General features: G+C 39.4%; 1 protein-coding gene across 1 annotated transcript in view; it reads right to left on the minus strand.

The window, feature by feature from the left end:
- Positions 1-4,461: 4,461 nt before the first annotated feature.
- CNIH3 (cornichon family AMPA receptor auxiliary protein 3) overlaps positions 4,462-25,917 on the minus strand; it is a 44,295-nt gene continuing 22,839 nt past the window's right edge. The window contains exons 3-6 of the mRNA XM_030945616.1: positions 25,255-25,302; positions 9,700-9,812; positions 7,133-7,276; positions 4,462-5,445 (exon numbers count right to left, since the gene is read on the minus strand). Of these exons, the coding sequence (XP_030801476.1) occupies positions 5,418-5,445; positions 7,133-7,276; positions 9,700-9,812; positions 25,255-25,302 (333 nt within the window). The 3' untranslated portion in view covers positions 4,462-5,417. The remainder of the gene's footprint in view (positions 5,446-7,132; positions 7,277-9,699; positions 9,813-25,254; positions 25,303-25,917) is intronic.

The raw sequence follows: 25,917 nt of genomic DNA on the forward strand, positions 1-25,917 counted from the left end.
GTATTTTGGCTTTTAATGCTTTATTCTGTTGCCATAATGCAGTACTCAAATATGGGGTTTCATTATTAGGAAAAAAAAATTAAAAAGCACGTTACATTCCTCAGAATTTTACTGAGAGTCTGACTTCACTAAAATTCATGGACTTGGGTCACAGAAGCATATTTTCTGTTACATGGGAAGTTGGCCAGCAAAATTAGAAGTAATAAAATAACTAATTCAAGTGTGTAAGCACTAAAAAAATATTTCTAGACCTGTGGCTTATTAAATTGCATCAGAATATTGTCTGCAGCAAAGAACTTCATTCTTTGGTTGAGGTGTATCACTGAAACACATCATCAGAATTTTGTTACAGCATGTTCACATGTTTTCTGGGAGAAAAGAAGGGGAATATTGTATTTCATGGGAGAATTTTCCCTCCTTCCCACCTGCAACTGTGTTACTGAGCAGAACAAAAATAAATCAGAACAATGTGTTCATGAGCAATGGATGATGGAAAAACTCACCAGAGCAGGAATCTGGACTGAGATCACCAATGTAAAGTTCAGTGGAGCATGGATGGCAACCTAGTATTTGTTGCTTCCCAAAGAATAAAAAACTCAACTCTTGGTTTCTTTTGACCTTTTCATCTCTGGCTCTGTTTGTAGCAACTCAAGCTTTATCTAACATCCAATAACATTTTTGATGAACTAAACTTAGTGTATTTGTTTGGGTTCTCTTGTATTTTTAATTTCCACCAACCTCTTGGTAGAAATTGTGCAGTGTTAAGTGGGGCTCACATGAAACAGAAGGCATGATTTCCATTAACTTCCACGTAGCCAGATTTTTACCTAGTTGGTATAACTTTCTGCGGTAGCTTAGCATGAGCACTGAAATTTTGCCCTTATCCCTCAAAAATGCAGGTTCCCTTTCCATTAACATTATTCAGTTTAATGGATGTGGTATCAAGATCTAAAGAATCCTACCAACAAAAGCCTAGAGACTTTCCAGCGTGAACCTATTCCCCACGTAGAGGGAATGGGCATTAAATGGAAAAAAAACAAATAATAATTTACCTCCAGTAAATTCAAGGATTTTGGATCATGCACTGTGATTTTTCTTTTTTTTTTTTTTTTTTTTTTTTTTTTTTGGCAAAAATACCTGTGTGGAGATGGAATGGAGAAAGGGAAAACAACAGATTGATAATACCCTTGCTAACAATGTAGGATTACTCATGACCCCAACAGCATTGCCAGATCATAACAACCTCAGAGCAGTTTCTGTAAGGTGTAGGTTGAAGAACTTTTTCTTTCTCTTCGAGGGGCTTAGTGCAAAAGGAAGAATATGGCTCAAGGAAGCAGATGGAAAAACATTTCTGACAGCTTAAGTACAGTTAATTATTTGTAGGCGAAGCATTCTGCTATCAGCACTGATTTGCTGTACTTGAAACTGAAACAGTCAGAGCAGCAACAATTTTATTCAGCATCACTGCAATTACCTGACTATAAATAGGAGACCTTGCCTTTCATCCCTTCCAGGAACAGGCAGCTAAAGGCCAGCACACTGTGTAGATGCCTCTTTGGTAAGCAGCTCATCCAAGTCTCCTCTCCCATTTTTTTCCACCTCTTACCTTTTTCTTTTAAGCAGATTCAACAGTTACTGGAAAAAGAAAAAAAAAAAAGAGTACAACATGTATGGGAAGAGTTCACAAGGTATGTATCACCTCTTTCACTTCACAGATAGTGGAGCTGAGGAAAATGAATACTCATTTAAGAACATGTTCATTTCACATCTGCTCCTGAAGGAGCAAAGGGTGATGATGTGTTTTCTTGTGTCTTCTGGGATTTATCATCAAATAAATCCCAGAAGATTCTTCTCTCTGTGAGAGAAGAGAACTCTGCTCCTAAATAATGACATTCAGCCCTCTGGGAAAAGAGACAGGAAGAAAGGAGGCTTGCAGAGGAAATCTCCAGCCTCCGCTAACCAACAATGAGGAACTGGAGACAAAAAGGATAGCACTGATTATTTCTCCCTCAAAAGTGTGACGTGGGCAAGACACTTCCTTGTGACCAAAGATCACAGTATTCTTTTCTATTCTTCCCTGGCTTTGGTTAAAGCAGAATCACAGAATCTCCTGAGCTGGAAGGGACCCACAAGAATCATCAAGTCCAACTCCTGGCTCTGCAGACTAAATTCAATTAAAGTGAACATAATCAGTTTTTCCATCAGCTTTAAGATTTATATCAAAGAGACACAAAATGCTATTGAGAGCTGTGTGATTACTTTTTTGAATAAGTATTATTGGAAAAAACGGAGACTGTTAGCTTTCATTGTCCACTCACAACAAGGACTAATTAGAGTAAAACACTCTCCAGAATACTCTGAACAGCTGTGATTATTCACTCTTAAGAAAGATTAATTTGACTGGAAAGACAACAGAGAAACCCTTTAAAGAAGACATGGAGAATAGAGTTTTCTATGGGAGGACAGGAGACAGCTCACTTTTAACAGAATGGAGGGTGAAAAGGACTTCTTTCTCTATATATTGAAATCTTAAGCAGCATGAGAGAAAGCGTACTTAGGCTAATGTTGGCTCAAAAGCAAGTGGAATAAATTATCTAAGAATAAATTTATTCTGAAAACGCAAAAAAAAAAAAAAATTCAAGTACCAGAGCAGTGAAATCCTGGAAACACTCACTCAAAGCAGTAGTAGGACCAAATGAAGTGTTCTGCTTTCCAGTGGAGCTTGGTAAGTGTGTTGATGAAGTTGCCTGCAATAGAGAACCTCTTTCAAATGACCAAGCATACCCACTGCAGTCCTTGAAGTCCCCTGAGGCTACATTCAGAAGACCCACATAAACAACTGCTTTTTGTGCAAAGTCAAGAATTACAGCCCAAGGCCAGTTACAAAAACTCACAGAGCTTCTACTCAGCCCTGCGGGAAAATAATTGACCTCCTACCAGTCCAGCTCATCCCTGAACCTCAGCATCTGAAAACTGTGTGGATTAGGCAAGAAGCCATCATACTTTTATCCATCCAACCTCACAAAATTCCAAGCCTTTCAATGAAACTGACTTGAAAGCATGTATTTGGAATATAGGGAACCTGAAGTAATTTCTTTTCATCTCCCATGAAATCCTAGAAGATGCATGGAACGATTCAGTCACCTGCTCAGAGCTCAGAGATGAAAGTTTTATGAGGTAGCAAGACATCTAGAAGTTATTCACTGTGACTTGTTCCTGTGAATCTGGTTCCTATACTGCTGTAGAACTAGATGATTTAGTCAGGATGCAGAGATGAAATTCAGTTACAGCCAAACATCATTTTCATGGGTTGTGCATTAATTATTCCTCTGCAGCAGAGCTCCATCAGTTAGCTCTGTAATGGTGCAGTGAAGTTCCTTAGCTCAGGCTCATTCCAAGAGAACATATCTGTATTGCCAGCAGAGTCAGTGTGATTTCAAGAGCAGTTCAGCCACCTCTGTGGTGGGTGCAATCCAAACCTATGAACCATCAGAGTCCAAATCAGCTTCTCAACATCTGATTTGGCAGCCTTATGCTTCTAGAACTGGGTATACTACATTGTACGAACATAAAATGCATCCAATAAAAACAAACTACTGTAAATTAAAGTATGTCAGCCCTTGGGACAACTTCATATAAATATTGTTAGAATGATCCCAGAATAATGCTTGCACAGGCCAGCTAGCCCCATTCCAAGCAATACCCAGGTAGGATTTGGGAGCTGGCATGGTCCAGGAGCAGAGTTATCATGCAGCCACTGTGCTTTGCTGGTTAACAGGATTTAATTTTGCTACTGCACAGACCAAACCAGAGTGAGTCCTGGCACTGCAGGCACACAGTAACTCCAGCTCCACAGGGAACATGCCAGACATGGGATGACTCAGCAGCCATGGTGAGACTGCATGAGCTGCTGTGCCCAGCCTAGAAACACCTCAGAGCTTGGTACAGGATCAGTCTGCTGGCCCTCAATAGCCAGACCAAAGGTGGTGATCTGTGAGATCCTGCTAACAGGACCAGCTGTGAACAAGCCAGGGGACAGATGGGCCTCTCCACACTGTTCTCTGCCAATCTCTGGTAGAAACCCACCTTATGCAAGAGCTAAGCAGTGTCAGTGAAGGCTCTGGAGTTAGTCTCGAGTTTATAGCCTTGCTACTACCCACAGCACCAGTGACTTTGAGGGAATGAGCCTGGGTTCACCTGGATCAGCACTGAAATATATTTAGCAGCAGTTCTGGACACTTGATGCCTTTGACCTGTCAAACAGATGGACCTAAAATGTAAATAGATTGTGAGTATTTATGTAGATATGTATTTGTATATACATATATATGTATAAAGATATGCAGCACATATAAATGAATTCGAATGAGAATTCTATGACAAAATTTTAAAACCTTTAAATTATAAAAAACTGAACATCTTTCAATAGGAACCTCATAAAAGACAAAGACATTTTGTGTATTTGTTCCAGCTTAAATTTTACAGCAGAAGTAAAACTGCAAAACAGAATTACAGACCACAATTAGCTGGTCCAGTATTTGCTATCCAGCATTGTGATGAATATAATAGCTATGTTACAATCCTCTTTAAATATATGCAGCTTTTACCTGGTCGGGGTTTTTTTTTTTTTCAGTCAGAGGAACACTATTCTGATAAGTGCTTGGCCTGATTAGGTTAAACCCAATGTATTTCTACATCTCACTGAATGGTGTTGGTGCATCACAAATGAAGTACAGAAATATATTGGATGTTCACCTGCAGGAATAGCACATAGTTAGAATACAGAATACTGAAACTGCAAATTCTTTTGGTATTTTGTTTTGGTGGGGAAAAAAACCCCAACAAACCAAAACCAGTGAAGCAGTTCCATGAGACTTGACATCCCTGTTTGATTGGTGTCGTGAGAACAGCCCTGCAGCTCAGTCACATATCCATCCAAAGTCCACTCACTGCTTGTTTTCAGAATGCTGTACAGATCTTCTTTCTGTGTAAGATCATCTTGTCCTGTGCTTCCTCAGTCCAGAATAGTCCTTAAGAAAAGGAATGTTGCTTCCTGGAAGACAGCAGGAACTACAGGCATTAAAGTTTTAATGAATCCACTAAACCAAGCAGCATTATCCCTGGAAAGGTGAATAGTTGTATAATTTGGCCCACATTGTTGCAATTTTTTTTTTGTTTGCTTGGGTTTTGAAAATCATTTGCTGCAATACATTGAGAAACAGGAGACAAACAGAATTAACTCAGCCATTCTCCCATGGTATTCTGCTTCTCTTTGCTGGATCTCTCTTTCATGTACCATATTTACTGCTTGGGTTCAAGGTCTTCCTCTTTGCTGTTTTTAATCATGCATCCCTTGGTTCACTCATCCTTGCACCTCCAGCCTTTGTTGTTTTCAGTCCTTAGTGATGATCTTTCAGTTAAGAGCTCACCAGAGTGTAGATCATGCTGAATGTAAAAGAAAGACACAATATGAAAGTATCCCTTTGAAGCATGCAGAGCACTTTGATTTTTATGACCCTTTGCTGTCTGATCCTCAGGTCTGGCTGTAATGGCCTGTGCTTTCCTTTGCATTCCTTCTATCTCTCTAAAGCATCTTAATTATGGTGCATTCAAGATGGGTATCAAAAGGCACTCAAGAAATAACAAATTCATTATCCACATCCTACTGCACCACAAGCTGTGTTTGAGCTTTTTAAAGCTCAGTCTGATGTCTGGATTTGAACAGCAAAGAAACAAAACCATTTTGCTTTAGCGTGTTTGATCTTTCAAACTTCAACCAGCAACTCTCGGCAGGGCAGGCAAGGTTTTCCATGAAATTGCATTGTTTTGATTCCTTTGGAAAAAAACTCTGTGCACTAGAAGAAACATAAAATGCAGCCACCAGCTGGACTGAATCCATACATATTAAATGCAACTCTGAAAAGCAGAGAAAACAGTATATATGGCCACAGCTCCATTTTGCTGCAATTCTAATTCTGCCAATACCCAGGAAAGCATTGAAAAAATGTCTGTAATTTATACTATTTTATCTAGCACCAGGCAGTGGATTTTGGATGGTGGCCATGTTTTAGATTGAAGGGCTCAGAGGAAGCTGCACAGCAGTAAAGTCTCAGGAGAAATGCTACACCACACTGCTGAGCTGACTTTGATCCCAACACAAAAACGTGGAGTTAAAAAATGCTTTTTTCCCACAAAGCTCAATAGCATTTAAAAGGAATATTGAGAAAAAACAACGTGCAGCAGTGACTCCTCAAGATGTGGTGAACAGCAGAACAGGTCAGACACTAATAATCAGAGGAGAAAAACACACTTTTCTTCCACCAGCACACCTCTGCCTTGCAGAAGGATGACTACATGCAAGACTGGCTTGAAGAGGCAACTCCATGCAAATACATCATGGAGGAAGGAGTAGAAGATAGACAGCTACAGCATCACCTCCATTTAAAATGTGTTAGAGTTTGTTGTCCCGTAGTTTTTATGATGTGATTACACTGGGATCCTGGCAAGGCCTTACCTTAAATGATCCTGACATATTTTTGCACCGGGCATTTGTGCCTGTGCACTGAGGACATGTGACAGCTGAAAGGGGCAGGGGGACAATGCCCAGTTGGTGTGCATATCTCCATGAATTTACTTTATTTAGGGGTTTGGATCATGCACAGGCTTTGCCCTGTCATGAAAGGGAACCTGTAGGAATGACTAGGGGCATGGTGCATCCCATGTTCCCACCCAACATCTACCTACCCATTTATTTACCATCTTGAGTATTACTATACCAAAGGTATAGTATTTTTCATATGATCCTCTTGAATCATAAGGAATTTTAGTTTTTTATTTGACGTAATGCCATTAGCACAACATTCACAATTTTACCATCCCAAAAGATCATACAGAGAAGCAAAGGTTATTTCCTTTGGTTGGTGCTGGGACCTGGCTCAGGCCTTAGGTAAACACTAAATATTCTGTACTGAAGTGCCAGCAGTCAGCAGGAGTGCTTCCCTCAATCAACAGCAGAAGCAACCTTTTATGAGACTAAGGAAATTTTCCAACTGGTTCCACTCATTCCTAAATGCGATTCCACAAATGAAATGAAAAGCAGCTACTGTTCTCTTAGTGAAATGGCCAGACTCACCAGTAGAGATAGTAGAAGAAGGAAAGGAGGTAGAAGGCCAGCTTACACCAGGCCTCTTTCTGGCAGTAACTCAAGGTGTCTGCGTTCATGACTGCAGGTGGATCATAGGCCAGCTCTGAGCTGTCTGCTGGGCAACGAAAATACCTGAAAGAGCAGGAGAAGACACCTGGAATGATTCTCTAGTAATCTGTATTAAGTATGTGCAGACACACACCTGACTACCATCTTCCATGACATCGCAGGAACTCCCCTTTCTTTGCCAAGTCTCTATTTCCAGACATTGTAAAAATCAGGATGCTAGTCTAAGCACTCCTTTCTTACAGAACCAAGCAATTAATGGATGTGGATTTTCTGCGGTCTATTAATTCTTCAGATCAAAACATTTCCCCTTCCTACAGAGTTATTTCTGGCTTATCCACTCATAACTCACACATTGTGAGTGACAATATATGGTGGTTTGTGATCACAGAGAAGAGGAAGGATTATGGGTCTTTTACTGCACCTACACAACTGATTTCAGACATGATGAAAGGTGACAGTCCCAACCAGCTGGTAGCTAAGTTCCTCCAACTCTGAAAAGGAAAAAAGCCAATATGGAGCAATATAAGAAGTGGCTGACCAATGTTTTCTACATGTGGCACTGCTTAAGAATTTATCACCCAAATAATTTTCTTCAAAAAATATTTTTCTTCTTACACAGGACAAATTTCTAATGATTCTCAGCAATGACTGGGTGAGAAAATCATGACAGAAGAACTTTTTTTGGCAAAGGAGCTTTTGTCTCAGGTAGTTTGCAGTAAAAAGCAAAAGCAAAAACAAAAAAAAGAGAAGTCCTCAACAAAGATCAGCACAAATCAGAGGAAATATTATTATTTCTGCTGCTTTGACAAAGTAAGCAGAAGATTGCTGATTGCTTACAGATGGATAGACAGACAGGAAGATATAAAAACACCAAGCAAGCGACCAGCAGCAAACTTTCAAAGGAGATGTTCTCAAAGTAACTTTGCCTTTCTCCCTTCCAATGTTAGTCACATCCACTTACAACCTCTAATAAGATTGCAAGTTCTTTTATGGACAGCCACAGGTGGAATTTTGCTTAATTCTCTCAATTTGGATGAAGATATTACACAGTGTCTTCCCATGGTTCTGTGCAGAACTTTACACAATGAACCCAAACCTGCCTGTGGTTAAAGCAGGAGTAATTATGCAGTATCTATAGCAAAGCATATGAAGAATCATAGAAAAAAAAAAAAATTAGAAGTTTTCTCCAAAGGTTGATATCATTACATAGAATCTGACCATTTTCCCTTTGGAAAGAAAAAAGTTGTTTTTAGAAATTTTTTTAATGAGTCTCATTGTCACACTAAGGGTTGTTAACCCTTAGCAAAAGAGCAGCATAAAATATTATCATTTTTATTGCAGCAGAACAATAGAGAGAAAAGCACTTGTAGCTCATCTAATTTAGCTTTCTGAGAACTATACTGGCACTCTAATTTCTGAATAATACACTTGATCATATGACTCTGCATTACCACCAAGCTTTTGCAGAAAAGAAAAGTAAAAAAGCTACTGCCTTTTAGTTCCTGGTTGAGATGATGATTTTGACTTCTTTACAGAATTATTCTTCTGCTACCATATGTACCTTTGTAACACAAAGAGACCCTGATAGACAAAAATCATCTGTGCTTTTACAAACATTGTGAAAATGCAGAACTAGGGAAGTCTCCAGACTGACAATCACAAAAACTGATGTCTCTTGGTTATTTTCAGAAGCAACAGAAGGCTGATCCTCCACTAGAATGCAGAGGGAGATGCAGCAGCAGCAGCTGCATTGCCTGCCTGGAAAACAACAGCAGGTCTTATGTGATAAGTTCTGGAAGCCCCTCAGTGAATATAAACACAATTTAGAGGTCCAGAGTGGGAAATCCCCACTTCTTCATATGGGCAGTGTGAAGAAACAGCTCTTCATCTACTCCAATCCCTACTCCATGAGTCTCTAAAAGAGGATTCCCTTGCAGAACAGAAATTCCCTACTGTACAGAAAGAAAAAACTTACTTTACACTGAAAAAAAAATATCCAAAAGCTGCCAAAGAGGATGAGACACAAAAATCTGTCAACCTTCCCAGTCTGTTTCACAACTACAATGGAAAGGTTTCCTTGCTAGGGCTGAATGAAGAGGTCCAAACTCTTTCAGATATGAACTGTCTTGCAACTCCACATCTGTGAAGTATTTAGAGCTTCACTAAGCTCCACATTCAGATTCCAGCCTATTTCACTTCCATGTTTTCACTTGTGATGAGTGCATCCTGACACCCTTCAGAATATTCATCCAAGTAACTGAAAGCCACATTGTATTATCATATGTTTTCCTCAGCTATTCTAAATCATGAAAAAAAATCCTTTTTCTCTGGAAATGTAAGTTTCAGTGGCTTATAGGCAAGAGCCTCTAGGCAAGAGATGCTCATCTCCACCCCTATCACTGTCCTTCATTGTTCACAAAACCTGCATGTGGGCTGAGCTGACAAGCAAGGCTAACAAGCAGCCAGCATATAAAAGAAGGGCTTACCTCCATAAGTGATAAAAAAGCAAAGGAACATTTAGCCCCAGCGTGAGCCACTCCTGAGCACATAAAAACATGATGCAGAAAAGACTGTGGATGGAGTACTCCGGCAGCACCAGCTAAAAGGAAAGGAGCAGAAAGAACAGAAGTCAGTCAAACAAACACCTCTTTGATTTTAGTCACCTAGGTAGTTTTTCAGAAACAAATCAACTCTGCAAGTCTTGCAAGTGTCCTGTGTGTCTGTCCCTAGACACACCTCAACTGGCAGAGAGTGTGGCTTTGAGCAAGGAGCACAGGACCCGGGGCCACGTTTGTAAAGGCTCTACCCAAGTTTGTACTCCAAGACGTGGGACAAATCACTTACTGTCTCATCTGGTGTTCCAGATCTATGTCTACAAAACATACATGATATTAATGCCTCCCTCACAAAAGCATTTTGAGACTAAATGAATGCCAGTAAAAGAGTTTTCGAAGAATGAAGTTTTATTACTGAAGCATTCAGAAAGGAAACAAGGCTATTCCTGAAGTTTTGCTCCTACATTGGAGCAGTGTCTCTGGAAAAACAAAGTGCTGCTTCTACCATTTTGATATGTTATATACACCATAAAGAGATCAAATCCATTAGCAAGTCAGTCTTGCAAGCACAAACCCACTAAGACAGGAAACTCACTTCCTAAGAAAATCCAAGGCTCCCTACACTCGTTGTTTCAGAACCATGACGATTCTTTCTATTAAAAGAGAAAATGAGTGGGCAGCTGGCAGAAGCAGAAATGTATGTGATGTTGATTCAGAGTAGTTATTTCAAAAGGCACTTTGCTTTCTTCACTGCTTTCTCATTTCTTAGCTGTCTTTCTTCTCTTGTTTTCTTCCCATGTCTTTTCTCAGAAATCTCTGTTTCTTTTCTTCAAGTCACAGAAAAGACTAATTTCCAGCAGTGCATATTTCTCAAAACTAGACAAACTCATGCAAAACTCATCTGCATCCACTGCTTCATCTTGGAGATACATCAACCAAAATCAAATCACAAAAAGCATTTGGGGGCTTTTTTGATGACAATTCATTATCATATGTCAAATAATTAAAGTGAGCCCTATTTTTTTAAAAAAACAAGGTAAAATTTACTACACAGTTTTCCCAAATAACTACTCCCATATAGAGCTGTGCTGCAAGGAATTCCATCATCTTGGCTCTAGGAGTCTTTCCACCTTACATGGCACATACTGTTCTAATGCATTTCACTTCAGCACTTGAAGAACTTAACAGATTTGGGCATCTCCGTTACTGTGCCTTCAACTTAAACATTCTCAAGGGCTTATTTTATGTGGATGACAAATCATAATACAATTATATACTTCAGATTCCAGATGGTACTTATTTATCACTGCTGGATCTTTTTTTTTTTTTCAGTTTGAGAATGTGATTTACAACATGACTATAACCTTTCCCCAAAGAATGATTCATCTTCATAACAAATTGTAGACAAGAAAGGTCTTCATGATGTACATCTGCCCACTGAACATCACAACACTCAAAAGCATATTACATTCATTTTCACATATTTGATTGCTGTTTCCAACACAATACACAAACTTAGCTAGACTGCAACCCTGGTGCCTGATCAGTGGGCTGGCTGGTAATAACAGGGAAGGAAACCCACGGTGAATATTTATGCAGAGCTTGAAAAACAAACCAAAAATCTGCAGTGAAATTAGAAAGGAAGCAAAGGAAGCTGAGGACTCTCAGAAGTAGGCTCACTTTCCAGTCACAATTTCTGGTGTAAATTAAATCTATCTATACTTTTGGTACAACAGTAAAAGGGTCATTGATGTCTCTTCAACCTTTTCTTGGAGTGGTATTTTCCTGTAGACATAAATAAGAAGGGATCATTGCTAATCAGTTTTTCTGGAGAGAATTCCTGCAAAGAAGCAAACAAAGCCCAGCCTGCAAAGCCAGTTACATTCAGCTGATGTACTTCAGAGACCAAATCTAAAAGGAGGTGAGAGACTTGGAAGCATAAGTATAGAAAGGCACTAACTAACAGCAAGGCTTATGAGGTCAAGTAAATAACTAAAATAAAACACTGCCTCAGTTCCTGACTCTAAGAATCATCCTACAATTTGACACTATATCCTCTGAAAACAATGAAAACTTGAAATCAACTTTAGCAAACGTGGGATTCAGCTCCTGGAGAGAAGAAAGCTGGCTGAGAAACAAGCAGCAGTCAATCCTTGTAGCTCCTGCTGAGGTACTCAACTGAAAAGCAACTTCAGTGATACAGATAACTGCAACAGGAACTAAACCAATGTCTTTAATTCATTCCTGTGAGAGCATAGGAAGCTGTCAGATGGTAAACATGTTAGGATATAAATAGTACACTTCTATTTTGAACCAGGAACATCCCGATTCAAATAACGACCTCTGCTTTCTGACACAGCTCAAGATAAAGCTTGTGATGGTTATGAAACATGGCGGAGAAGGAGAAACTGGCATAGCAGCACAACTCTTAAGGGAGGCAACTTGGTCACTTTGAGGCCCAAACTCAAATAGCACCACAAATTTACCACCAGAAATTCAGATGGCTGATATTTCACTGTGGAAAACCACAGGAAAGCCTGAAAAGGAAGTCAGCTTCTACAAAAAAAAAAAAAAAAAAAGCTGCTAATCAGAAATGCCTTTTGCTACAACATAAGCAAGGGAAAAAGAAACCACTGTAACTTTGTTAGTTTTGTTCTGATATAACTGTATAGTTAAGTAAATGTCCACATCAGTAAACCCTGATTCACAATTTATCACTCACATTTAAAATGTAAAACCTTAGGTGGGTATCATGCTCATTACCATCTCACCACAAGAATTCATTCTCATATGAAGTAGTACACACACACTGCACATGGAGATTGATCCTTCTGTAATTCCATAGAAAATAAAGCAGGCTTTGCTACGGACAGATACCTAGGTTTGGCTGAACTAAAGAGCAGGAAAAAAGCACTGAATTTAAGCACCTATCAGCAGCTTCTTTCTGTTTATAGGAATACAAAGACCTCTTTAGAGAAGCTCAGTCCTAAATGAAGTTATTCTGTTTCCCATTTCCTAAATCTGTTCTGTTGTTCTTACACAAAAGATAAACCTGTCTTTTTCTGTTTGTATCTTTCCTCCTTATTCTGTTTATTACAGATGGATACCTCCTTCTCAAATGTAATTTTGATTTTACAGGACACTGTATCATTTTTACATGGAATGACTCTTACAGTTTGTCTCACCAGTGAACAGGGCCCATAAAATACCTCATAGAAAACAGAACTGGGAAAATATTATGGCAGGAATAATAATATCCCTTCATCAGTGCTATTAAATTTCACAAATCTCAAACAGTTTTCTCACTCTTAAGACACTGAATTGTCAAGATGCTTCTTTCCAGCACTTTGCTTAGACCAATGCTCCTGAGTGCTCCACACTAATAATAATAATTCTCACAGAATTGCTGTTCCGTCCCCAAAACACCCAAGAGTCTCCATCAGTCTCCATCTGTGCCTGTCAACCTCCACACCGAACCACAGATTTTACACTGTACCCAGAAATTGCCAGCCATTACACTCTCTACCCTACCAGAGCTTCTGAGACTCTTCATTACACTGTTAGAGGCTGAAAAAACTTCCTCTCTTAATGCCTGCCTTCTCCTCCTACAGATGGCAGGAAAATCCTGCAGAGAAGTGGGGGTTGAATCTCCTTCTGGTGATTACCCCAGTTCAAACAAGTTGTTCGCCTTAAAATCACACCAGCCCCTTTCCATCCACCTGAAAGCAACAGAAAATTTCAAGCATCATGCATGTGTGGAATCACAGGCCCCAGATGAGGTCTGATCTAAGTGCACACTGCTTTATTGCGTGGTTATTGCTATTGCATCTGCCTGCACTAGAGGAGGGCTGCAGCTTGTCACTATGGGGCTCGTTTGCTGCTTTTTTCCACCACATCCCTCAAAAAAGCTGACAGAATCAGTCCTCATCAATAGCAGGGGAAAGAGGGGGTGGAGGTGTACCCAAGGTTTTCAGGACACGGGAGTTATTTCAATAGCACTTTAAAGCCCATCCCTACAGAGCCTGCCAGAGCTAACCTGGGTTACTGGGGAGTGTCAGCTGAGTTAAAGACACTGTGAGATCAAAGGGAGATTATTTAATGACTCCAAAATTCCCCTAACTGAACAGCACAGACCAGAAAAATCAGAAGTGTAGTGCAAGAAAGGGAAAAAAAGAAAGCAAAACCACACAAAAAAATAGTAGCAGCATGTGCCTTAGTCCAGACTGTGTGTGTATGTGGAATGTACATACTCTGAAATCATCTGTTTCCTCCTGCTGCTGCACAAACCAAAGAAGAAGGGTCAACTATGTGTAATTTAAATACACAGACCATACATCTTAATAATTCTAACAGTTTTAAACATACTGCTTGCTCTGATCAAACAGACGAAACACTAAATTTTACTCTTGAAATACAAGAAGTCTTCCCACTTTTCTAGTGTAACCTTCTAATCTACTTTAAATGATTTGGGCTACTTGACTTCCAAAAACTCTTCTGAAAGGCTGCCCTAGAGCCAATACAATACTGTCACAGTAAATATACTAAGGTTTTCTGTCCAAATATTCAGGTCCAATTTATTTCAATTCTCTTGTTAAAATCCACACTTGCTTGGGTCTCTACAGACTGTTTGCTAGTTGCTAATTCAGTAGCATCAAATTGTTATAACACAAACGTGTAACAAAACCATTTTAAGTAATTCAAAACCATGTTATGCAAACCTCTAGAAGTATTTAGAGGTTTGGTAGGTAGATTTGTGCATGCAGTTCAGAAGAAAAGACTTGGGAAATGGATTCCAGATCATCAAAAGGACAACATGCAGTTGAACATATTAAATTCATGTATGCAGCTTTACATTTTATCTGGGGGAGAGGAGCAGCACACACATGCAAGACTTAATGTTACAAACAAAATGTTTGAGAGCACAAATTAAAAAAAAAAAGGGATATAATATCTGTTTTCACCCCTCTACTCTCTGCTCAGGATCAAAATGAAACAAAGCAGCAAAAAGCCAGTGCTTTGTGAAGGTAATTTAATTATTCCAAAGAGCTATTGGAATTTCTTTAAACATTTCTCTTAAGTGGATGTGAACATAAGTCACTCCACAGCACAAACACCAGACAATGAAATGAGTAACACAAAGAGCCTAATTACTATTCTCACTCCTTATCCATCTGTGACAGAGTACAAGATCTAATATTAAAAGACAAGATTTCTGGATGCTCTTTCCATCTCAGCTACTAAACACATTTATATTTAGGCCTATCATTTCACTTCTCATTGTCTCTCTCTCTCTTCTGCAACATGGGGATAATTCTATTCAATTCTATATATTCCACTGGAGCTAGTTTCTGACTAGAATATTTAAGCTTTTTTTTAAGACCAGTAATAACTTTAACAGGAGTGAAAGATGAGAATCAGGTCTTTACAGGACACACAGGAGTATCCATAAATATTTTTGGTATTGCAGAGCCCGTGGAAGGTCACAGCAGACAACAGGTAAAAAGGTTATGAAACGGATTTAAAAAAAGACTGAAAGGTCTGCAGGGCACCAGCACAATCCAAGAAGTGCCCCATCCTTGGCAGGCATGTCATTAGGGCAGATGTGCTGTGATCTTACAAGTGCATCTCCTCTGCAAACTGTTCTTTTCCACTCAGCAGGGATCAGGAGACATCTTTATGACCTTCCTTTTTCTAACGCTAATTCCGAACCAGCAACAGAAGCTGGGTTAGCAACCCCGGAGCGCCAACTCCTCTGATTTCCACAGTGCTGGCAGAAAACAGGGTAATAAACCTCTCCTTGCCCTACCTCACTTTGGTATTTCAGGCACAAGCAGCCAGGACACCCTGCAGCTGGGCTGCTCCAAGAGCTCCTGCCGCCTTTGTCTGCTCCCCCAAAAGTGGGGAGAACGGCAATTAGCACAGCAGCTGCTCGTTAGGAGCTACAAAACCAACCCCCGGTTCACAGGCAGGGCTATGAATGCACAAACCTCAGGGATGATCAAAATGAAGTTCAGCCATCTGCAGGGCTCAGGAAAGGCCCTCAGGCCTTCTCCTGGGGGTCTGCCCAAGATTGACACTTCCATAAATGCTGGAAATGAAGTGTTCGCTAAAGGGCTGTTTCCACATCGGGTGTGTGAAGAGCGGCAGTCCCAGGAAGCAGATTTGGTGCAGTGCAGACGTGGCCAAGACATTTCCCTCCCTGGCACTACAACAGCTGTATAGAAAACACCAGCACTGAGATGCAAGGCGGGACATTTAACTCTCAGCAGAAAAAACTCTGCATCCATAAACAGGTATGGGGTGGAATCATTGTGCTCTACATTCAGGAATTATACTGCTTTTTGTAATTGCACAGTGGCTTTATAGGGTGTGATCCCAACTTAAAGCCACACTGAACATTCTGCCAAACATAACAGTGACCTCTGGTTTAACTTCCTTCATTTTATTAAAATGCAAATACTTACTTTATTGCATACTGAATTAGAGCAAATATAGGCCATTAGCAAGTCAAATGCTGCCAATATTTCAACACAGCTCTGAGGAACAGATGCATAAATTGCATCACCCCAAGTGGCTGAGAAGTACACTGCTCTCAGGAGGACAGCACAGACAAGATTACTCATCTACATTTTTGCTGCATCTTCAGCTTATTCCACTGTTACTTGCGATGTTCTCCCACTGCAAGGACTTATGTTTACAAACCCTCTAGAAGAGGACTGGGAGAAGCTGAATTGTAGAGCAAGAGGTCATCAGTTACAGAGTGACACTTTGTTTGGCACTTTGATTATTGACTAAACACTTAGAGATGAGATTAGTAGCAAAATATAGTTAGTTAAGCTGAAATAGTTTCATACAGAAATATTTTCATGAGTAGCAACACTGTGAATATCTCCCTTCAAAGGATATTCCAGTTTTCATCAGGCATCACTCTGGCAAATCCTACTTCCCCCCTGGAGCAGAAGAGGAATAAGGACCAAACTGTGACTGAGTCACAAGTTTGAACTCTTCACTCTTGCAATAGTTTTCCTAACTTCTCCCATTACAAGCTCCCCCTGCTATGAGCACCTGGCAGACACAGCAGGATCTATCTTCTCATTATCCCTAGGTAAGCACACAGACATCCTTAGGCAATTATTGCTAAAAATAACAATTGTTATGTTCTAACTTTTCAAAAGTGCTGAATTCAGGAACTTGTAAAATTGACTAAAAATAGTGTTGGCACAATTCACTTAATCAATGAGTGTCAGTAGTGAATGAATTGCCTGCCAGAAATACTACACTTCCTCTCAGTTCTTTAGTCCTATTTTAAGGACTTTCTTTCCAGATATGATACTGTATCGAAAGAAAGGACAAAAGGGATTATATTCAGTATTTTTACTGCAATAGTAATACTTTTTTAGTACATATGAATACAACCTCTTTAAAATAAAACAGAAAGTGTGAAGAAGAGATGTACTATCTCTAGTCAAGCAAAATTTATGGGATAATTTGTGTACAAAATATAAATACTGCCAGCTCTTTGATCCCAATTCTATTATCAGTTCTGCAAAATAGCTTCTGTGCCAAGTTCCATCCTTTCTGATGAAATTCAAACTATGTGGGTGCCCAAAAGACTAACTGAATAGGGAATGCCCAATTTTATCCCATTCCACACTTCATAGATAACAAATAAGTAGGCAGAAAAGAGTTAAGAGAGGGAAAGAGGGAAGCTTTTAGATTATCTGTGCTGAATTTTCTGTCAGAGTGCAGAATTGAAAAAGGCAGCTTGGTAACAAAGGTACTGAAGGCCTGGAAATCTATTACAAGATTCAGGGAAAATCATTATGTCCTTCATCCTTCTGGTGCAAACAAAACCTCTACCAAGTGTGAATCACTGTGAATATATTAACTCCCTCCTCATTTAGGCAAGCTGCAGAAAACAATTAAACCAACACAGAGCAAGTGAAAGTGTGTCATACTTCAGCTACAAATATTTTACTTGCTTTTCTTGTATCTCCACTTCTCCTGTCATAATTCTTCTTTCTTTCTTTCCCTTGTACAACCTAAGGACAGCCTCACTGTTTACATGAACAGAAGATTTAGAATTTATCTCCTGCCTCTTTTGACTAGTGAGAGATGCTGTGTGAAGGTTGTCTAAAAAGAACTCCACCATAAGTCATGATTTTCATAAACTCAAAATCGTGTACTAATACATTTTTAGCTAACTTCACATTTTACCCTTGAAGTGCAAAAAATACTCTCTCCTAATGTAAAAATATCTTGTCAGAGCCACTCTGAAGGCCAGAATAAAGTTGGCTTTGTCATGCAATAGAAGTTTAGCAGTACCTTTCAAGTAAGCGTGGAGTACTGAAATACAGACCAGTTTCAGGTTTCTCACACATGTTTAGAATCTAATGCATTTTAAAAAGTTTTGGGGCACTTCAAACAATGGAGAACTTCAATGAATTTAGTTTTATGAAGCATGATGCAATCACAGTCCAAATCCTAATGGACAGAATATGCAGAGCAGGGCAAGCTGACACCATTCAAAATCTGCAGGTATAATTATGCCTCTGAAACAGCAATATCCTTCATTCCAGTGGCTACATGCAAACTCTGGAACTTCTTCTGTGGCAGTTTGGAAGCTAATGTTGTGTGTGCATGTATAGCAGAGGGACGTAGCTCATATTCAGTGTGATATTGACAGATCTAGCTCATCTTATTGCCTCTGTTCATTAGCATTTCTGTAGAGCAAACATCCCAAGCATCTAAGCATACAACACCAGATAATTACATTCCCAGCAATCTGACATCAATGTGACCACAGCAGTTTGGGTCTGACTCCAAACTGGGCTGGATTTGAACAGCTACTGTAGAGATCCAAGACCCCATGCAATTACTGAACCAACAAATCATCAGACCCCTCAAAAACAGAAAGAAAATTTTTACTGTCGGTTAAAAAGAAAAGATTCAAGCTCTGCCTGCAAACAAGAAAACCAAGTAGATCTCCAAAACCAAGATTTCTATCATCAGAACAACCGTGCAACCTTTCCTTTCCTGTTGTGTACATGTCTGGTGAGTGTAAACAAATGTTCTCCATATTTATTACCATGTGGTTTTTGTAGCATCTGGCATAATCAGGCTTTACTCTTTACCCGAGACCAAAAGCACTGCTGTAACACAAACACCAACAAAAACACAATAGAAAAGGAGAGTCAAGTCTTGCTGAAAGTCATCTCTCAATACACATTTAAAAGATCAAAGTATCCAACTAAGAGAACAGAAAGCAAAATTCAAAAAGTGGCAAAATGTAAGACAACAGAACATCTACCTAAAGACAATAAAAGCAGAGTTGTATTATTATTTTCTTCCAGAAAGGCAAATGTGTAACAGCCTAAAACTACCCTTTTGACTTAAGACAGTTTTAAAACATGAAGTTTTCATCTGATAATGTTAATTTATAATATCACTGTAGTCCCAATAACAGATCATATGTTTAAACCTGTAAAAAAAGGATTAATGAACATCTGTTTCAGATTCACATTGCTTATCAGGCCAGTTAATAGCAAGTTCAGATCCTGACAAAACTATCTAGTGGGATCCAATCAAAAGCATTCAATTCTGTTCTGAACCACTGAAATTGCAGTGCAAAGATTGAGGAGGAAAAGAAAAAAGCTTTTGAGATTATAAAAACAATCTTTAAAATACATAGTATTTACTTAAATAGTTTTATAGACTGCCTGGGTATAACCTTCTGTGTTGCCCTGAGCCACAGGGAGACACTGAATAACAACCTGGGTATCTGCAGTATTTTTTCTACCCACAGAATTTTATATTCACTCTTCTGAAGATATCCACATTGTCTCTTGATTGGGGTTTATGTTCCCAGTCACTCTGTGGGAAGGGTCTCCTGACAGTTTTCCTGCTGCCCAGAAGATTACTCAAAACTCAGCAGTGTCATCACATTGATGAGGTGTGAAAAGAGAGAGCATTAGATACATCAAGAAACATGACATGTACTGAGAAGCCAGCCACAACGATGAACTCTTTGGTCTCTAATGAGAGTGGACAAAGTTCATGTGCTCCATCATTGTAACAATCGCTGCTAACAGGAAAAATGTCACACGCTGCCATTTTTTGTTCTCTTTTGTGATCTTTGTTTGAGCAGCAGTTTATCAGAACTCTGGAAACATCATCTTCTTTCTCCTGTAACACAGAATATCACTGCCATTTCCACAGCCCAAAAATGCCTAATGATTAGACTGAAAATTCTGTTTTCCTCTTAGATAACACAAGCACTTAAGCTTCAAAGACTAGCCCACTACCAGGTAAGAGGAAACGTGGGATATATTAACCCTGCAGACTTATCCAATTGTGGCTATGCTGCAACATTTTCTTTTTCTGTTAAGTCCAACTTAATGAGGAATTAAAACATATTTATTGAGGTTGTAAAAAATGTACAGCACTACCAAGGTAAAACCATTGCTGCTATTCCCAGTTTCACAACAAACTAATTGTCTTGCTGCTGGAGTTTCCACTTAGGAGATTTCTCAGCCCAGGGAGAAAGTGTGATTCCTTCTTGCAGTATGGATGGTTATACACCACTTTCAAAATTCCTTGTGATTATGCATCACATTTGCTAAATTTGCTTATATAAGCTCACATTAAGCATTGTAATGAGCCATGCTATAGGCTTACAGACGGGCTCTGCTAATGACCATCAGCCTGCAGACTGGGTAAAAGACAGTTACACATCCATAAATCCCTAAATGCATGATGAAGCAATCAACAGACAGACCCAAACCCACACTCTTAAAATCCATCACATTATCTCAGGCTTGCCAGTGACCATGAGGCAGAACAACAGAGAGAGTGATCCGGGCAATAACTAGCAAATTTATCAAGAAGAAAAGAATGTGATCAGTCGTTGAAATGAGCTACTGGGACACCTGACACTCCTCAAAGGAGAGTGGCCACTGTAGCTGCTGTAAGCAGGGAATGCTAGGAGCTACTGGAAGGTGAAGGTCTGGAGCCTATCAGGGTCCAAGTAAAAAAAATATATTTTATATGGCAATCACTCCAGTGCGTATTGGTCAGTGTCCTCCAGCCAAAATATGGGAGAAAAAAAAAGTCAGCTGGATAAGGGTAAAAAAGGAAAGATAGATCTTTTTAACAAGGTTCATTTCACATAATATTTAGAGACCTATAAAGGAAAAGAACCTCTGTACTCAAATAATCCTCTTCTGCTATTAAGGAAAAGCCTAAAAGCTAACTTTCCCTGTTAGCTGATCCAAGGAGCTCAGTAATGTTTCACTGAACATATTGTGGGGTTTTGTCCAAACTTTGGGAGTCTGCATTCACTGCTGACAAACAGCAGTGAATGACACAGACACAGGGCCAGGCCTTATCTCCATCCTCAGAATGCTCTGTCCACAGCTGAACCTGTGGTGTTAACCCAAAACTCTTCAAGCTCCTGCTTGCTCTGGATGTCTCTAGATTACTGTTACTTGCACACACGTGAGTAATATTAACTTTTTTTACAGAATATATAAATGTTGAAATGTACTGAAACAAAACTGTACAGACAGTGTGTGTCTGGAATTCTGTATTACACTCACTAGGTTTTACATTTTATTTACACTGTCTCAGTGTGAATAGAATGGCAATTCTACAATCACTCTTTGAGGTCCTGTGGGTTTTGGCTATTTACCAAAACCTGTAAATACAGTAAAACATAACGATCACAGGTATTAGGACATATAAAATGAAATATAAATTTTAAATAGACATTTATTTTTACTTTTGCAAAGTGGTAAAAACCAGAATTGAACCTTGTAAACACCAGAACTACTGAATACAGAATACATTTCCACCATTACCACAGCAGATCCAGCTCCACTGGAAACCACAGTGACAGAAGCACAAGACCAGACCAAGCACTGGCACTTCCCAACCACCTAACTAAAACATTTAAACTTGCTTCAAAAATGTTAGGCGAATAGATTTTTAGGTTTGTTTTGTTTTAAACACCCCAGCTCCTGATTCACTATCTGCTATACTTCTGCTGGTTCTGGGGTGCTGAACTGGCTGAGTTGGGTTATTCAAACCCAGTCCCTGCAGGGGTTTTTGTCTGTGTGTTTGTATTCTTCAAGACAGTTCAAGTTCATCTGGAACATCTTTGAGATTAATGTCACCTTGCCTGTGGTTAGAATTCTTGCTGAATTTACTCTCTTCCCATCATCCCTTGAGGATTTGTAAAAGCCAAAAAACCCCAAATAAAATCAAGAAAAAGGATTGAGCTCTGGTACAGTATTTTCTTACACTTGCAGTTTTAGGAATTTTAGGCATAACTTGATTAAAATGCTGCACTACTTCAGAAAAATGAGTAAAAGTCTGATCAACCTCAACTCCTTCCCCACTAAGTTCCAGTTCTGATGTTCAGAAATCATTCTTACTTTAGCTTAATGGGCTTTAAAAACAAATATTTGCTGATAATTGGAGAAGAGTTACTTAAATTGTTGAGCAGTGTCTGGCACGAGCAAACTGAAATCTGAAATGTGTTCACTGAGCAAGAAGCAATCAACTCTCCTCCTTAGTGAGGATTTATTGAATTAATTCCAAAATTATGATGCATAACCTAATCAAAATTTAATTTAAATTTCCTCCAAGGTAAAGTAATTTTATTGCAGTGCTTGATTAATGAATTTGACTGTACTTTAATCTAGGAAATTCCTAATTGTCCTTAATGTTAACGTAAGTATCAATTAGGAATTAAAAAATAAGGAATCAGTCTGTTGGCTAGATTTCTTGAAATACAACTGCAATTACAATTAAATAATATCACTGTCATCAGTAACTGAACATATTTTAACAGCCCCACCAAAATATTTGACTGTAAAAGTCATGGTAGACCTCACAGGCAGATCTTGGCCCATCACAGGCACCCCTCAGCAGGGCTGATAAGCCCAAGAAGCCTGAGCTGTTCTGTACTGCTCTGCTCCCACCCACCACCAGCTTGTGTCCTCTGGACAGCACTGCAGGGAGCCATGGAATCACATCCTTAGGGGAAAAAAAAAAACTCCCTTTAGAGGAAAAAAAGCCTCCACAGCATTTGCTCACCCTGGTGTGTCCTGTGTGAATCACCCAACACTTGTATGGAACCAGTGTCTGCATGAGGGGATATTCCACAGGAACACAGATCCATCCCAGAAAACCCCACAGCACTGAATAAAATCAGGCACCTGCAGCCTGAGAGGACCTCACATGGGGCTGGGTTGAGAAAAGAAGCCTTCTTCCCATTTACTTCAGGGCAGGAGAGACCTGACTGTGGCTGTAAAATGTTCATAGCTTCTTTATACTGAATCAATCATTCTTCAGTAACCAGAAAATTTAGGTTTATTCAATCCTACAGCACTGCAGAAACAAGGAGCCATGTGTTCCTGCATGTCACATGCCAGCACCATACATACCTGTTTCACACAAACCCTGCTTGTTTTAATGACAGAGAAACATTTTCCCCAAACCAGAAAATGCCTGGCTGCAGAACAGTTGCATCCTCCATTCTATTTTGGAAAATGTAAATAAGTTACTTAAGTATATATAATATCTGGTGAAATATCACACACCTGGTCACAGTTTCTCAATAAACTTCTCCAAGTATTTTGGATATAAACCCAAAACCACATCCTTAAAAAGGTCTTTGCTCACTGGAATCAGATTTCTATGACATATTTAACAATTTAACAATTCCCAAGGACCCCTTCCAAAACCAGTGAATAATGAAATTGAACATACTTTTATAGCCCACCTCTAACCTCTTTAAAACAACAAATTTACATCAGCTCTTAAACATTAAGTTCTAATGTCAAAAATAGCAAGATACCACTGTTTTCAATGCCCTATAAAAGAACTTCCTGACTTCAAAACAGGTATGCTGTTGTTTCATAAAAATAGAAACAGACCCTAAAGCCACACAATATTGAAGGATATATTTAGTACTTGCTGGAAGAATCCTAACAGCTATTTTCCTGTATCAATATAGCTGGCACTCTATTCTTTACTGTTCTTCCTCAATTTTCCTCTATGCTACATAAAACACAGCTATTTTTAGCGGTTGTCAGATTTGAGGGCTACAAATCTCTGTAGTTATTGCACCCTCCTTTTCTTGCATATAATCTCTCAATTAAAACAAATGTCTCCCCAAAGAACTTTGAAGAAGAGGCTGAATTAACAAACCATTTAAGTGAAACAGAAGCAAGCCAATCCCTTATGAATACAGAGTCTGCAATTAGCCAAAACGCTCCATTTTGCCGTTCACAACAAGGCCAATGTGCAATAAAAATTAAACATTGATGCAGGCAAGGCATTCCCATGGGGCTCACATATATTAAACCATTACCACTCAACAGTTGCTTTATGTCCAAGAAACTGGGACACAGCTTGAGACTGGCTGGCTGCGTGTTTGATAAAGTGGAAAGCTATTGGTAATAAGTATTTTCCCTTATTTTTGTATCCCAAGTGGCATAACCAGGCTCAGGAAGTACTCAGATGTGGCTCCCAGCAGCCACATGCTCACAGGGGTGCCAAACAGACAGGACTCGGGTTCTGACTGAGCAGAGGATGGCAGCCCATAGGTTCTGCATGGAGTCACAGTTATGCCTTTGGATCAGCCCACAGTGATAATCCCCAGCACTGGCTTTCCCAAAACCTCTGAGGATGATGTTCCTTAAAATCCGATCTGAATTTAGGTCTTAGCTTGATTAGGTTGTGTTCAGCAGTCCCCATGGCAGTGATGACCTTTTTAAGGAAAAATGCAGGATTTAGGTGGCTTTGTTACCATTCTGCAGAATACAATGTATAGAAACTTGAACATAGAATAAAAGAGTTTGGAACCGTGATTATTTTTACTTCAATGGGACACAGTCAGGAAAAATAAAGATTGCTTATGAAAATCCTATTTGAAGCCACAAACAAGTAACCCACAATCTATCAGCTCCTTCAAATGCCTCAGAAGCTGAGGCAGGCAGCATCTCACCTGTGTCAAGCTGAAACACATACTGTTACAAACTTTTCTATTCCATCAACCAGAAACCTTGACCATTAGATACATAACTAATAAAAATGTTCAGCATGTCAAATACGAAGCCACTGTTCAAAAAGAAAGGGTATTTTTAAAGCCTGTACTACAACAGTAACAGCAGTTTAATAGGGTTATAAAAGAACCTCCAGCTGCAACTGTAAAAGGACTTGCCACCTTGGAAAAGCTCATTCCAAAATAAATGGGCTGATGTTCTGAAGTTCAGTTTTTATGCAGACAACCTCTATTATGTCAACCTTTTACAATTTGTCTTGCTCTGTCCTTACAAGGTCATCCTCACATTCACTTCTCAGTTGAACCCAGTTTTCCATCAACAGAGTGCGAGGATCAAAGAGAAAATAAATGCACATTGCCACAGGATGGCTTTAATTCTCATAAACTTCACAAATCCTTGGCTGGTTCACGCTCACCTTTCGCAGGAGGAAGCAAATCCGCTCAATATTCCTCAGCCTCTCCCTCTGTCAAGAGAAAGTGGGGGAAAGGCAGGAGATTAGCTGGTGTCACAAATGAAGACAATATATCACAATTACAAGGGGTCAATGTTTTAATTAATGGCTGCAGTGAAGCAGCACATGTTATTAATCTGGATTGACAGCATTCACTTCTTACCCACTGCTTGCAAATGCAATGATTTTCCCATTTCTAAGCGCCAGTAAGTTATTTCTCATTTGTTACTGGGTGTAACAATATCAGCTGGGGATTCAAGCCTGTGTTAGCCTTCAGCCAGAGGCTGCAACTCTTCTAAGTCATCATTTGTGACTCTATCCAATTGTGCCAGTTGATACCACAGAGACCTGGGCTTGCATTTTCAGGCACCCAACCTCTGGCTTCAAGATAAACCTGAGTGGGAAAAACAATGAAGTTTGCATGGCAGCTCTTTCTCTGTCACTAAGATGGTGCCTGAACACATGATACTAGAATTTAACACATTTGTTACTGTCATATTTTCTGAAAAATCCCTTCACCCAAGATTTTGCTCCTGGGAAGTTGAAAAGCCTCAGAGAAAAAGGAGAACAATTTTATCTGATTTGCTTCTCCTGTGTTTTGCTCCTTTGGAATGTGTTTGGCGATTG

The sequence above is a fragment of the Camarhynchus parvulus genome, chromosome 3 (assembly GCF_901933205.1).
Source record: "Camarhynchus parvulus chromosome 3, STF_HiC, whole genome shotgun sequence".
Lineage (NCBI taxonomy): Eukaryota > Metazoa > Chordata > Aves > Passeriformes > Thraupidae > Camarhynchus > Camarhynchus parvulus.